Consider the following 13633-nt stretch of genomic DNA (forward strand, 5'->3'; position numbering starts at 1 on the left):
GTTGAACTACGTAGCTGAATGTAGTGTAATGTACAGGTTTTCGACTTTTCTGTTCAATGAGACCAAAGCAAATGTTTTTCAAGCCCAGGGTAAATCTGTTTTCGTTGTTTATCATGTGCTCCTGAGAATGAGTGAGCATTACTAACCCTGGTTATGTATATTATTTTTAGACCAACATTTGAAAAGGATGATGAGAATTAAATTTTCAAATAATCGACGATAAACAACACTCTTAAGCGATAACATATCCAAATTATCAATTGATAAAAACTCGCTAGAGATTCAGAATCGTTCGATAATTGTATCTCGATTCGAAGCATTGGTAAATGCTACTTTTGAACATATCTGCCTACAAAACACCAAAACACAATACCAAATCAACACAACCCTGGCTAATAGTGTACCGCTGCAACTATCACCGACCAAAACAGAGACTAGGGGAAGGAGAGGCAATATGCCCTAGCTAAGCATGAACTGCTTTTATGCCTTAGCTATAACGATTTTCATGGGTGTTTCTACCTCACGCAACAGTTAAACAATATAGCTAGCTGATGCCATATTAAAATTAGAAAAAATCTCAATCATATTGATAATAAGTATTCACATTTAAAAAAAGTGGTGATATTGGCAAAACGCCTTTTAGCAGGCAGCTCTTAGGGAACAACGTACCATGCGTCGGCACATCAGCATTCTGGTATGGACAGTGCGTGGAGACGCGAGTAAATTGTAGGATAGTTCCACTAGGGCGTTGTGCATCGCCGAAATGTTAGATGTTTCTTCAAAATGTGGAAATTTTCAGTTTTTCCTACATTCCTATGTATTATTTTGACACTTTTTTCGCCTAACCTACATAATTTCACGTCTAGTTTTATTAAGGCTATCTTAAACATGGTTTTGGGGCCTCTTCCCCTAAGCACCTGCCACTAAGTCAGTTTAAACCCCCGGTGGCTCATTACAAAAACAGACACCTATAGGAATCAGCAAAAATGAGCCGAAGAAAGTTTACCAGAACGCATCCACTGCTGCAGTAGCGAAGACGATTCCGAGCCCTGGAATCAATGAATGTAAAGAGAAGCTGCCGTCAAACGGACAAACTTTCGAGAGAAAACGCGCGTGTACTAGGAACGAATTGCACCAGCTTAAAGCCCTGTTAGTTTCATTAATTTGCCGTCAATAATGGCTTGCGGTCTCGAGCTAGCCTTGCGAACAAAGGCGCAGAATCCGGAGATGGCAAGATCGATTCTTGATCCTATCTAGGATGTTTTCGGGTGGAAAACAATTTCTACGTCCTAGGCATAGTGTATCCATTGGATTTTCCAAACAAGATACCATACTGGAAATGGCGGCCATATAAAGCTTTCAATTAATTACTTGAGAAATGCTAATAGATTACTAAATTGAAAAGCAGGCCAAGTACCAGTTGGAATGAAGTGCAGTGAAAGAAGAAGCTTGCGATGCACTTACGAGATTGACTGATTCACCGAAACTGTTTGCTAAACTGTTATCAAGTTTTCAATGGTGAATATTATCATACAAAAATATTGTAACACACTGGAGTCGGTTTTTACGCGGAGGATATGGGCCGCGTAAATTAAAACAATATAAAAATCGCGTAAATCCCAAGATATGTCTAGAGGAACCGCGGAACCTTCGAAATTCGAGTAATGCATAAAAAGCGGCTCGTGTAAAAAAACGCATTAAAACGAGTGTGTTCATCGGGAATGAAGCGTTGACTCTTCTTTGATCGAATGGTCCAAGAAAATTGAAAATCCATCTAGAAACGGCTGAGATATTAACGATCAAAGTCTATCATATTTTCGTGACGTTTTTCGATTTTTTGCAATCGTAAAGTGCACCCCAATATAGAAAAGACAGACGTAGTTCTACGTCAAAAATAACGATATGTATTTCGTGATTATTTATCGATTTTTTGTGAAACAAAATTGTTCACTGGCCTGAGAGTAATATATGTTTTCTGGAGCCATTCATTCTTTAAACAACCGCAGCATTTTCAGATATACAGGGTTGTTACGGAGATCCAGAAATATTTTCCGCGCCGACTAAAATCAAATCCGCGCCATTTCCGCGCGACATGAAATCCATTCCGCGCCAAATCCGGGCGATCCAGATCTAAATTTTAAGCAAATATACGTTAAATGTCAATTTTTGCATAACAATTTATTGAACGCCTTCTCTTCAAGTTCTTTTTTTTTACAATATTACTGATTTCAAATAATATTTTAAACTCCAACATATGTTTGTATAAAAATGCTAATAGGACTAATAAAACCGCAGTAAGTATTACTAAATGGCCTTATTCACCACTAGAAGTACTGAATCTAAGAGAACAAGAACTAAACAGTCAAAACTATTTGCATAAGCACCGTTTTTTGAATTAGATGATGGCTTTGGCATGTTTTGTTCCGTTATTGTCAGGGTGTTTTATTGTTGATAGAACTTTATAAAATTCGGTACAAGGTACATTGATATACAAATGAATGATAAGGCCAGATTTGATCATAATTGATTAAAGATAAACGTGGCAAATATTGAAAAATCTCCTGACAAGTCGAGTCAAGTACGAGACACTGAAGACGGCCTTACTTTTGAGGTCGAAATACGTATCTGTCAAGATACAATTAAGTGGTGGAATTCAATGGGATTGTATAAACTCGTCTTATGACAGGTGAAAACATTCCACTAAAAAGCTCAAAATAATTTTCTTATCATTGAAAAATCTGCCAAAACCGCAATTTCTTTTGAAGTAAATAATTATGCAGCTTTGTTGAAGTTATTAATCACAAGACAAACTTGCGTAGATATTAAGGAATTAGACAATAAAGCTCCGTTTTTTGAACAAAACTTCTGAAAAACAAATATTTGAATTCATATCAAGAAACAAATAATACAAAATCTAACATAGTTGCTCAAGATTTTTAAGTCGGAATCATGCGTAAATTCCGTCAAAAATTTCAGAGGAATATTTTAAGAAATTTCAGCAGAATAATTTGCTTAAACTCCAACAGAAATTAGTCCGTTATTTTTCCTTTAATTTTTGTAACAAGCTTTTTTAAAAGTTCATGCAGAAATTTTTTTGACCATTCTTACTATAATTTCATTTAAAAACTCCGAGAACTCCTGTAGAAATCCATCTTTCGTGCACAGATTCATTCCAGAAATTTCTGCGGGTCATCCTCCGGAAATTCTCCCGAAAATTTTCATGGAAATGTTTGCAGAAATCCAACTGCCCTTGAATATTCCTCCGAGTATTCTTACAAAAATTCCCCTGGGAAATTATTTTGTAATTCATTTGGGAATTTTGTCGTGAATTCGAATAACCTGCGGAAAATCTTCGGTGCTTACTTGCAGAAATCCCTTCATGAATTCCTACGGAAATCGCTTTAGAAATTCTTGCAGAAATTGATTGGTGACTTATAAATTCTAGGCGGCATTCTTTTCGATTTTCTATAGTCATACCTGCGGTCACCGCTCCACGAAATTCATCCAAAAATGTCTTTATATTTTTCGGGTTATCAATGCTGCAGAAATCCTCTTTACGCTGTGGAAATTTATTTGCAAGGAATTTATACAAGGATCATCATAGGGTCCTTGGGGAAACTTCTTTAGGAAGCTTCTTCGTTTTCTGTTGGTAATCCTGTAAAACCGGAGTTAACCGAAAATATCATAAAAAAACCGACAGAAATAACTTTTGATCATCTTCATCATAACTTCATCATCTTCTAATTTTTGATCGACTTTCTGCTTATTAAAATGAGGCATCTGCATTGAATCACAGAAAATTTTTATGTTTTCAATTGTTGTATAAACCCTTAATCGTCCTAGATGAATGTTATAAAGAAAATATGAAATGTTCCAATATTGTGAAAGAATTCCTGACGACTTTTGAAGAATGATATAATATATCATGCTGAGTGGTTCATCGTAAAAGAAACAACCAATCAGAAACTGACTGATATCTTGGAAACTGAAATATCTTGGAATTACAAAGAAATTGCAAGATGAAAATGGGTGTTCATGTCTTTCAATAGACATGGTTTGTTGTGCGTCGTGTTTTAGAATGGATTAAAAATGACAACAAGTGGCGTATCTCTCCTCAAAACATTTGTTTAAATAATGCTTGAGAGTGTAATGCATGCCATTAAATAAGGACTAGGATATATCCGAAAAATAATGTTAATAACCTTGAAACGTAAATTTGTTCTCAACAACATTTGCTAATGAAAATTAAGCCCATCTAGATAGGCATCAAACGTATTTTAAAATAAACTTCTTTAGATTTAGCATTTTATTTATTAAATTTCCACCTAAAACTAAATCCGCGCCAAATCCGCGCGAAACCCTAAAATCGTTATGTAAATCCGCGCCAAATCCGCGAAAACCGCGAAATCCGCGAAAATCGCGAAATCCGCGTAGTCGTAACAACCCTGGATATAAATTTACTTTAATACAATATGATGTGCAAAAACGCTTAGATGTCATATTGTCTTACAATCCTATATAAGAACAGGGCATATGTGAAACTGATAGATTCTTACAAATATATTGTAGGAGAACTTATAAGCTTTTCCTGAATAATCTGTATTTTTGGTATTCTCGTATTTGTATAATAAATTTGTATAAATCTAAAAATTTCGCATATTCTCAGTTATTATACAGATTTGTAAGAAAATCTAATATACGCTGGGGGTAGGTGCGACATATATCGATAAACAACGTTCTGTGTACCTACTTTTTTAAGTGTAAATATTTGCAAATTATATACATGTTGTGTTGTGCGATGTGCCCAACTCTTTGGTTCTGACTACATTTTAGATTTTATCAAGTGCACAATATTTACTAGATGAGCCACTCTAGTCTCCTTCGTGGGATTGAGTGAAATAACCGATACTTCAGAAGTTCCCTACTATATTGTATTCAAAAGTATGGAAAAGATTACTGTTGACTTGGTGAGGACTGACACTGTAGTAAAGAATTCAATTTTTAGGAGTATTGGGATCGTTGCATAGCCGAAATTTACGTTGCATACTTTTATGGAGACATTAAACTATTTTAGAAACATAAAATTGTGCACAAACAAGCTATAGCTCTTGAAAATTTACAGTCAACAAATCAACAAATACTCCATAAAACCATATAAAAAGATCTATTCGGGAAAAAGAATTGAGAACTCTTTGAGTAGGGTCCTCTACTCACATGTACACTGGAAACACGAATGCACGTTTGTTCTCGCTAGACAAATGCTTCATCCGTGCTCATCCAGGTTGCAGAGCAACGAAAAAAAAATCAGTGCAAAAAGAAAGCAAGTTGAAGCGTGGAAAATCTACCAAACACACAGAAGTGCTGCTGCTGATGTTGATCGGTGGCAACGGTAGATTTATGCGTGAGCACATGAGCTGCTGCAGCGGTACAGTGCATATCGGGAATGTTTGCTGAAATGTGGAAAAGTTTATTGAAACAATGATTGAAATCGAGCATAAAAATCGTATGACAACCCGCGTTGGATTTTTTCTTCGCATTCTATCTGGTTAGGATAGGAAAATAAAGATAGAAAATTGTTTCGTCGGAAATACCTACTGGATGGCGACGGTAATGTCAAAGTGGTTTCACCTAGTGATTGTTGTGTTTCGTTGGGGTACGGTACAAATACAGTTCTGATGAAGAAATCACGTGTGGAAATTGTGTGCAACTGTTGATGATTCAGTGGCTCGGTGTGGTGCATTGAGTCATACCTGATGAATTAAAGCAACAGATGGAAACAAAAGGTGACGAAAATTGCATGCGAGTAAAATTTCAAGAACCGCACGTGGTTTACTAGCCTAATATGATACGGAACCAAACTAGAAAATCACGAAAATGGGTACCGAACTGAAAGCTGCATAAGACGATAAAAACTACGCACATGAGTGGTTTCCACACAAACATCAATTCACCAGAAAAAAAACGAGAGAAAAAGAGAGCAACCCACTCACCCGTACGTTATGACATCCCGGTAGGGGGAATTTTTCTGCACGATTGCCACCATCCACTGGGCCGACTTGGGAAACATGTCAATTTCGGCCAATTCGCAAACTTCCCGTTCGCTGAACGTTTCCCGTATGATTCTGTAGCCGGCCGAAACGGCCACGTGGAACGCGTATCCGCCGGCTTTCACCAGGCTCAACCCGTCGGCTGCATTTAGAAAGTGCGATTCGTTCTGTCCGGTTTTCCTGTTTTGGAAGCTCACCCGGGTACGGAACAGTTCGAGCGAGTCCTCGTCGGTGGTGCGCTGGCGAATGTTGATGAACGATAGCGATTGGATAAACGGTGGCGATAGGAAATGTTATGACTCTAAACCGTTTCTTTTTTTGGGAAGGGGGATAACAGCTACTTACCACAAAGTAATCCCTGGTGTACGGGATATCTTCGATGCCCAAAGTGAGCCGGCTGTCGATAAGGTTCCGAATAGTTCGAATGTGTTTAGGTGGTTCCATGAGAAGCGATCCAACTATACTGGCCGAGTAGTACTGGAACATGAGATAACCGAAAACTAGGATGAACATCGACGTGCATTTTCCAGACGCCAGGCGAGGTATCTCCGACAGACCTTATGGAATGATTAAGAGATGGCATATACTTATAACACGAATATTGAAAATTTAATTCTTAAAGTTAAAAATTCAATGTTTTACGTTAGAAAATTAATTGCATTGATAACAGTATTCAACGCATTGAATCTATTCAGCGCAAATTCGTGCGTTTTGCTCTGCGCCACCTACCGTGGAATGATCCTTTCAATCTTCCAAGTTATGACGATCGCTGTAAACTTATAGGATTAGAGCTTTTAAGTGTGCGCCGCGATGTCTCCAAGGCGCTTTATGTTTCCGATCTTCTTATTTCTCAAATTGATTGCCCTGGTTTTTTATCTAGTTTGGATGTAAATATTCCCCAAAAAAAGCTCCTGTCTAGACCTTTCTTTTTTATTCATGGTTCCCGCACAAATTACGGGCATAACGAACCCCTTATTGCCATGTGTAGGATATTCAATCGTTGTTCTTCTGAATTCGATTTCCATCTTTCACGCTCGACGTTGAAAAAGAAATTCACGCACCTATTCGCTACTACATCAACCACTACTCGTTAGGCATTTATTTCTTGTATTGTAACAGTAATCGTTTTACCGAATTGTACCTGTGTTATCTGTAAGTAGATAGTAATTCTAGATATAAGTCAATATTGTATCATTTGGAGTATATGTAAATTCTGTTGATACAAAAGATGAGGAGGTTTTACGCCCATTCGAGAAAGTGCTTATTGATGCACTACTCGAACGGGCTTTTCCCTGCTCCCAATAAAGAAAAGATAAAGAATGTAGTCTTCTTTTACAGTGTTACATGTTAGGTATAGGGGAAGATGGCGCTGGTCGGGTGTCGGCACCCCGACGTAACTTTTGACAGAAAACAGATATGGACATTTTGACATATGTCATGCATCCCGGGAAGAAGCCATGAACAGAATAACAAAACATGATATGGACTAACGGACAACAATATCAAAAATTTGTACCGAAACATCATATAAATATTAAGATATGTTATGGATAAGAACAATCTAATAACACATGATATTGATTACTTCTCACAAATACCATAACTTAATCTCCTCATGATTAAGTTAACAGATGCATATGTTTCGTTCATTATGATTTCGTTTTTTATCAAGTGAAAACCTACTCGGAAGTTTTTTTCATTTATTTATTTAGTGTTACAAACAAAGTGAAACGATCGAAAAGTAAATATATTACGTATTTACAAAGTAAATTTTCTCTATTTTGTGATAAAATATTGAATGCTACTGTAGCGTTTGCAATAATTGCATGATTTCTGAAAACGTCGTATGTCCAAATGAGAGATTCTCCTTCATTTCGCTCTTTCTTCCTAATATCGGAGGTAGTTTTGCATTTGTTGTGATTTTTGCCTTTCTCGTACAACAAAGTTGCACCGAAAGGCTATCATTTCGCTCCAAAATCGAACTTTTTATAGAAGTCTTGGAGACCCATGATGTTATATACCAATCGACTCAGCTCGTCGAGCTGAACAAATGTCTGTCTGTTCGTGTGTATGTGTGTGTGTGTGTGCACGAAAACCGAAAAACATTAGCCACTTTTTCATATAGTAATTCTTAACCGATTTTCTTGCAACAAGTTGCATTCGACGGGGGACAAACCCTAGTTGATCATTGAATTTGGTAACGATCGACCATTACGTTTAAAAGTTAATATGAAAATGGAATCGAACTATGTAAGCGCCATATAAGGTTGGTGTCTTGGCTAAATGCGAGAAAGGCAGTGTCACCACTCGGTGAATTAAGCTGGGTTTTTTTTCACATCAGCACGCTAGACGAAGCTTTTATCTTCGGATCTCTGCTGAAAAATCCAATGTCAATGTTAGTCGGTTGTCGGTTGTCGGTACCCAAACATGAGTGGTTGTCGGTACCCCATTTTCCAAGGGATATCAAAACAAATCTGTGGTGTATACCACCCTCCGAGCGACCGTACTGTGTGTATGTAAAGATATAGCGTAAATGGTAATAAACAATGCGAATTCATATTCGCACTTCTTCTAGTCCGGACTATTGACCGAACAACACGCGTTTATTTTCTCTCCTAAAAGAAAATCACATTATCCATAAAATCGGCTGCTAATGAGCAGATATAAAAGTGGCAACGAGGATAATCGGTTTACCGGTATCGCGTGAAAGTGTTTTACGAGAGCTAGTACCTTAGTAACTACAATTTATCTTAATTTATATTTATATTTATGTATTGCTAAGCTCAACACAGGGTTTTAGCTAAAAGTAATAACATTGTTGACGAGTACACAAAAGGTGTTCAATTATGTATCCTAATGTTAAAAGCTATAGCACGAATAATAAATTTGGAGTGTTCTATTTGCATAGCGAGTAAGTCGCATCCTATTGCTAGAGTTTGTAAGAGCAAGATTACCAGTGCCAAGCAACTGATTTGATGTGAGCATCAATTTTTAAATAGAGGAATGGCCTACTAATTTCAAGTGAGAGAAAAAAGTTGTTTAAAAAAATGTGAAAACAGTATGAAGTTGATTGACCTCAGAATAACTGTGCATAATGAAAAATAGCGTGATAATAATGTTAAGTTGGAGAGATTTGGAGATGTCCAAAAGTCTATGTGATGAATTCGAACGCGAGCGTCAATGTCAAAAGGCAATATACATACATATACGGGAATACGATGGTAATAAGTGTATTGTTTGTAGGAGTATTTGTAATGCGATGAAAAAGCCGATAATAATGATGGCCGAATGGCGTATTGATAGTGAGATTTATGGCAAAAAGGGGACTGTTCTGATGTTCAATTTGGAAATATCTGTGATTATGTTTGAAATGAGTGTCGAAAAAGTTCTGAATATTGTTTATGTATTATGTTTTGTATATTTTGTTGTGTTATGCAAGGTTTTAAAATGACAATCTGAAGAAAATACAAAACATTATGTTTCTTCTCAAGGGAGGAGAACTGTGGTGTATACCACCCTCCGAGCGACCGTACTGTGTGTATGTAAAGATATAGCGTAAATGGTAATAAACAATGCGAATTCATATTCGCACTTCTTCTAGTCCGGACTATTGACCGAACAACACGCGTTTATTTTCTCTCCTAAAAGAAAATCACATTATCCATAAAATCGGCTGCTAATGAGCAGATATAAAAAAAATCAAAGTTAATTGCCTACTTTCATGGTATTCGCCACGTGGGGAGCAATATACAATAACAATTTTTAAATGATAGATATATGTAATGTACCGTCGTCGTGCCGGGCTTCTTTTTACATTTTTTTTCGGAATCTTCAACTTTGAGAGACTGTAACAGCTATAAGGGTTAACGGATTTCAGTAATTTTTATATATGTTCAAATCGATATTTGCAATTATTGTAGGCAGCTGACTAGTAAGTTCAAGAGGGTTCCATTGACCGAATCTCCGATCAGCACTCTTGGTCCACTGAAATGCCTCGTTGCCGGCAGGAAAAGCGACTCGAACCAATCTTCAAAAAGCTCATCGTCAAACCAGCCAGAAGCACTTCGATTGTAACGCGTTCCTTTAGACCCCATTAAGCGTCCAAGAGTCCCACAGATGCTCTGCCTTCAAAACCACGTATGCTGGCAACAGCTCTCCGTTCACAATGCCGCAAAACATCACAGATGTGGCCGACTTACTGAAATTCCTCACGTTTTCAAAATATTTCAAACCACGCTTGCATATTGCAAGCTTCTTCCCTGGATTATCCGACAGATTCGTTTCGTCGTAGGTGAATATGTTGGAAGCAGGCACTCCGTCGAGTGAACCCTTCAAGTTTTCCATATATTCCTTGATTGTTTCGTGTGTCACGAAGGAATCAAGCCATCCCCGTGAAAAATGTGGAAAAAGTTGAATTCCTAAAATGCGTAAAGAACACATATCTAAACTATACCGTTTAATATGTTCTATATTATTAACTATATATTAACAGTCATACTAAAACCCTCCTGTGGGGTTTGAGTAAGTTAACCTCAGCGTGTCGATCAGTGCGCAGCAAGCCATGACTCGACCTCTTCTGGTCAGACCTTCGTGGCGTGTGGCGTGCGTGGCGACTATTTTGACAATGAAAAAAGTATTTTGTCACCGCATCGCATGTCGCCGCTACTTTACCACGTTTCAGAGTACCATCAGACCTTTCAGGGAGCGTCGGGAAAGTTTGCACATATTTGCACATTTCCAAGTTAGAGCTATTTGAAAAAATGTCTAATTCGAGGTAATTATATAAGAAAAGTAAAAAAAAACACTGATACACGCAAAACAAAAAGTTGTGGCATTCTTTGCATTAAGCGTTTTGTATCAAATCTCGCATGCATACCGCTCAGAGAATGTTATAGGGTAAGACGGTATAATGCGCCCCACCTGGCCAAAACGCCCCCCTTTGATTTCTAGAAAACTATAACTAATTAAGGGTCAAAATCAGTTGGTACCTATAAGTATTTGTAAACCCATCATACTATGTGAATGTATTTTTTTTTTTGTATTACACAATGAAAATAATAGCAAAATACAAAAAGTTACAGTTTTGATGTAACTTTTCATGTTTGTTTGCTCAACATTTTGGAGCGACTCTGGCATACTGTCCGCAAAACTTGCACTGGAACACTCAGTTGGGCTACAAAATAACTTTTCTCAGTGGTTAATATGATATAAAATTGCTTCCATCTACAAAAATGTAACGATTTTCGAAAACATGTTTCACTGGCCAAAACGCCCCAGTGCAGGCAGGACGATATGCCCTTACCAACTGGACACAAGCGCAGCGAGCCTGCAGCAGTTGCTTCCTAATTGTATGGGACGCCCTCATAAGTTCCACGGAGTTGGTTGTTGGGTAGGGTAACGTAGGTCATGGAGATTTGCCTCAAGCTAGCAATTCGACCCATAGTATAGATTGTTTATATGTTTCTAGTTTAAACTCTTGCCAGCCGGTTGTCGAAAAAGTATATACTATTTGATTTATTTAGTGATTTATCAAGCTAATAGAAGAAGTGATATTTAGTTTCGAACGATGTATTCACTCGCGAAATTTTGAAATCCGATTTGTGAAAAATTATTTGTGCATTTCTGCTCAGTAAGCCCTCTAGAATCATCGAATATAAAAACGAACCATGCAGATAGTTATACTAAACATTTTTACTTAGTAAACGGTATGCGGGTGTAGCGTGTAGTTTTAAACAAAATCACAATCGAGCTCGCACTTATTAATTTACTTATTAACCGCACTACAAAATATTTCGATGATCGCGCGGTCGTTCTGCTTGTTAAAGAAAGCGTGATCGGACGCGCACTGAACTTCTATTTGCTTATTAATTTCACTAACGTTCTGCCTGGAAATAAACACAGTCGGACGCGCACTAAATTTCTACTTGCTAATTAGAAAATACAGAACGAAATATGTCATTGATTACGTGATTGTTCTGCGTTCTAAAGGAAACATGATCGTACGCGCACTGAACTTCTATTTGCTTTTTGATTTACTACCTCGCAAAATGCAGAGAAAAATATTTCGATGATCGCGCGATCGTTCTGCCTGGAAGTAAACACAATCGTACGCGTACTTAATTTCTACTTGTTAATTTATTTACTCACCTACGCAACGCAGTTTTTTTTTTAATTATTCGAGTGATTGGAAATGCAGAATGAAATATTTCAATGATTACGCGATCGTTCTGCGTGCTAAAGGAAACGCGGACGCGCACTGTACATATTTTTATAAGAATAGAACTAGGATGAACTTTCGAAGCCCAGCTAAATCAGTCAGCAGTTTAAAGTTCGGCTCCAAGCGCAGTAAGTACGACTTTGATGATTCCTTGGAGCCAGGAGATATCCTAGATTTTTAATTACTTTTTAATCTAATTGATTTTTTTTTTGAATTTTTAGGCTAGCTAGTTTCCATCAAACTTTTAAACAGATAGTCCGGCGATAAATAGAAATCCCGTCGGTGTGTACCTACAGACCCAGTATTGTTTTCATTCCCCACTGTTTGTATTAACCATCTATAATGCAGCAGAAACCAAGTTCAAAGGCGTAACTGTATCTGACCCTGAAATTTTAAACGAGTAATGAATACTCTCTTTGTTCAGCATATTTTGTTCAAATTACGTTACCACCAAATAGATTGAAATCCATTATTTCTGTTGGGCACATTAGTTGACGAAAATAGTTTAAATGAAGCGCACAATCGCTGTTCCAAAAACCAAGGTCAAAATCAATAACGCCCATTTGAAAAAAAAATCCATAAATCCAATGATTCAACAAAAACAAAAACAATAATGCTAACATGGTTCCAAACTAAAAACTACATTTGTTTCACAATAAACAGTTCAGAAACATTGAAAAATTTGTGCCAATATAGTTGCCACTGCCTTGCAAGCGCAGTCTCACAAAAACAATTAAATTCTTCAAATTTTGGTCTTGTGTAAAAGACATCGAAGAATAAGAATGTTATTCAAAAAACCGCATATCGAACAAAAAAAAGATGTTGTTATCCTTCTGCCAATGGGGACGCTTGGAAAAAATACCGTCATATCATCAAGGCAAATCATTTACCCAAGCAAATCACGACATAATCTACCACAGAAGATTCAACATAATAAGCATCAATGGGAAAAATATGTCTTTGTTGGTCTTCCAACGAAACACCACCAACAATTTTAAATTAAAAATAAGTAGAATGACATTACAATCTAACGATTCTTCAAGTAGAAAAATAATTGAAATGAAAAACTTATCTTTGTGGTTGTCCTACAACCGGAGTAGTCATTGGGAGCACTTCGTTCTTTTTGTTCATTCTTCAATTATGATTTAATCCACAAAAATACACAATCAACTGTCACTAACGCGCATTGCCACATTTATATTTCGTTACTCACTCAATTATTCGTACCTATTTCAAAATTCCCATATTGTTTTCCAGTTTCTAAAAAACAAATAAAAAAAAAACAAACAAAGAAAAAAAAAATGACGGGAGCAATTCAGCGGAAAAATAATCGCGTCAACTCGCGGCCGCGGCACACTTCGATCTCCAG

General features: G+C 37.1%; 1 protein-coding gene across 1 annotated transcript in view; it reads right to left on the reverse strand.

Annotated features, from left to right (window-relative positions):
* The window catches only part of LOC134209359 (uncharacterized), a 137730-nt gene that overhangs the window by 37432 nt on the left and 86665 nt on the right, over positions 1-13633 (reverse strand). The window contains exons 8-9 of the mRNA XM_062685346.1: positions 6393-6604; positions 5991-6286 (exon numbers count right to left, since the gene is read on the reverse strand). Of these exons, the coding sequence (XP_062541330.1) occupies positions 5991-6286; positions 6393-6604 (508 nt within the window). The remainder of the gene's footprint in view (positions 1-5990; positions 6287-6392; positions 6605-13633) is intronic.

The sequence above is a fragment of the Armigeres subalbatus genome, chromosome 2 (assembly GCF_024139115.2).
Source record: "Armigeres subalbatus isolate Guangzhou_Male chromosome 2, GZ_Asu_2, whole genome shotgun sequence".
In the NCBI taxonomy this organism is placed as follows: domain Eukaryota; kingdom Metazoa; phylum Arthropoda; class Insecta; order Diptera; family Culicidae; genus Armigeres; species Armigeres subalbatus.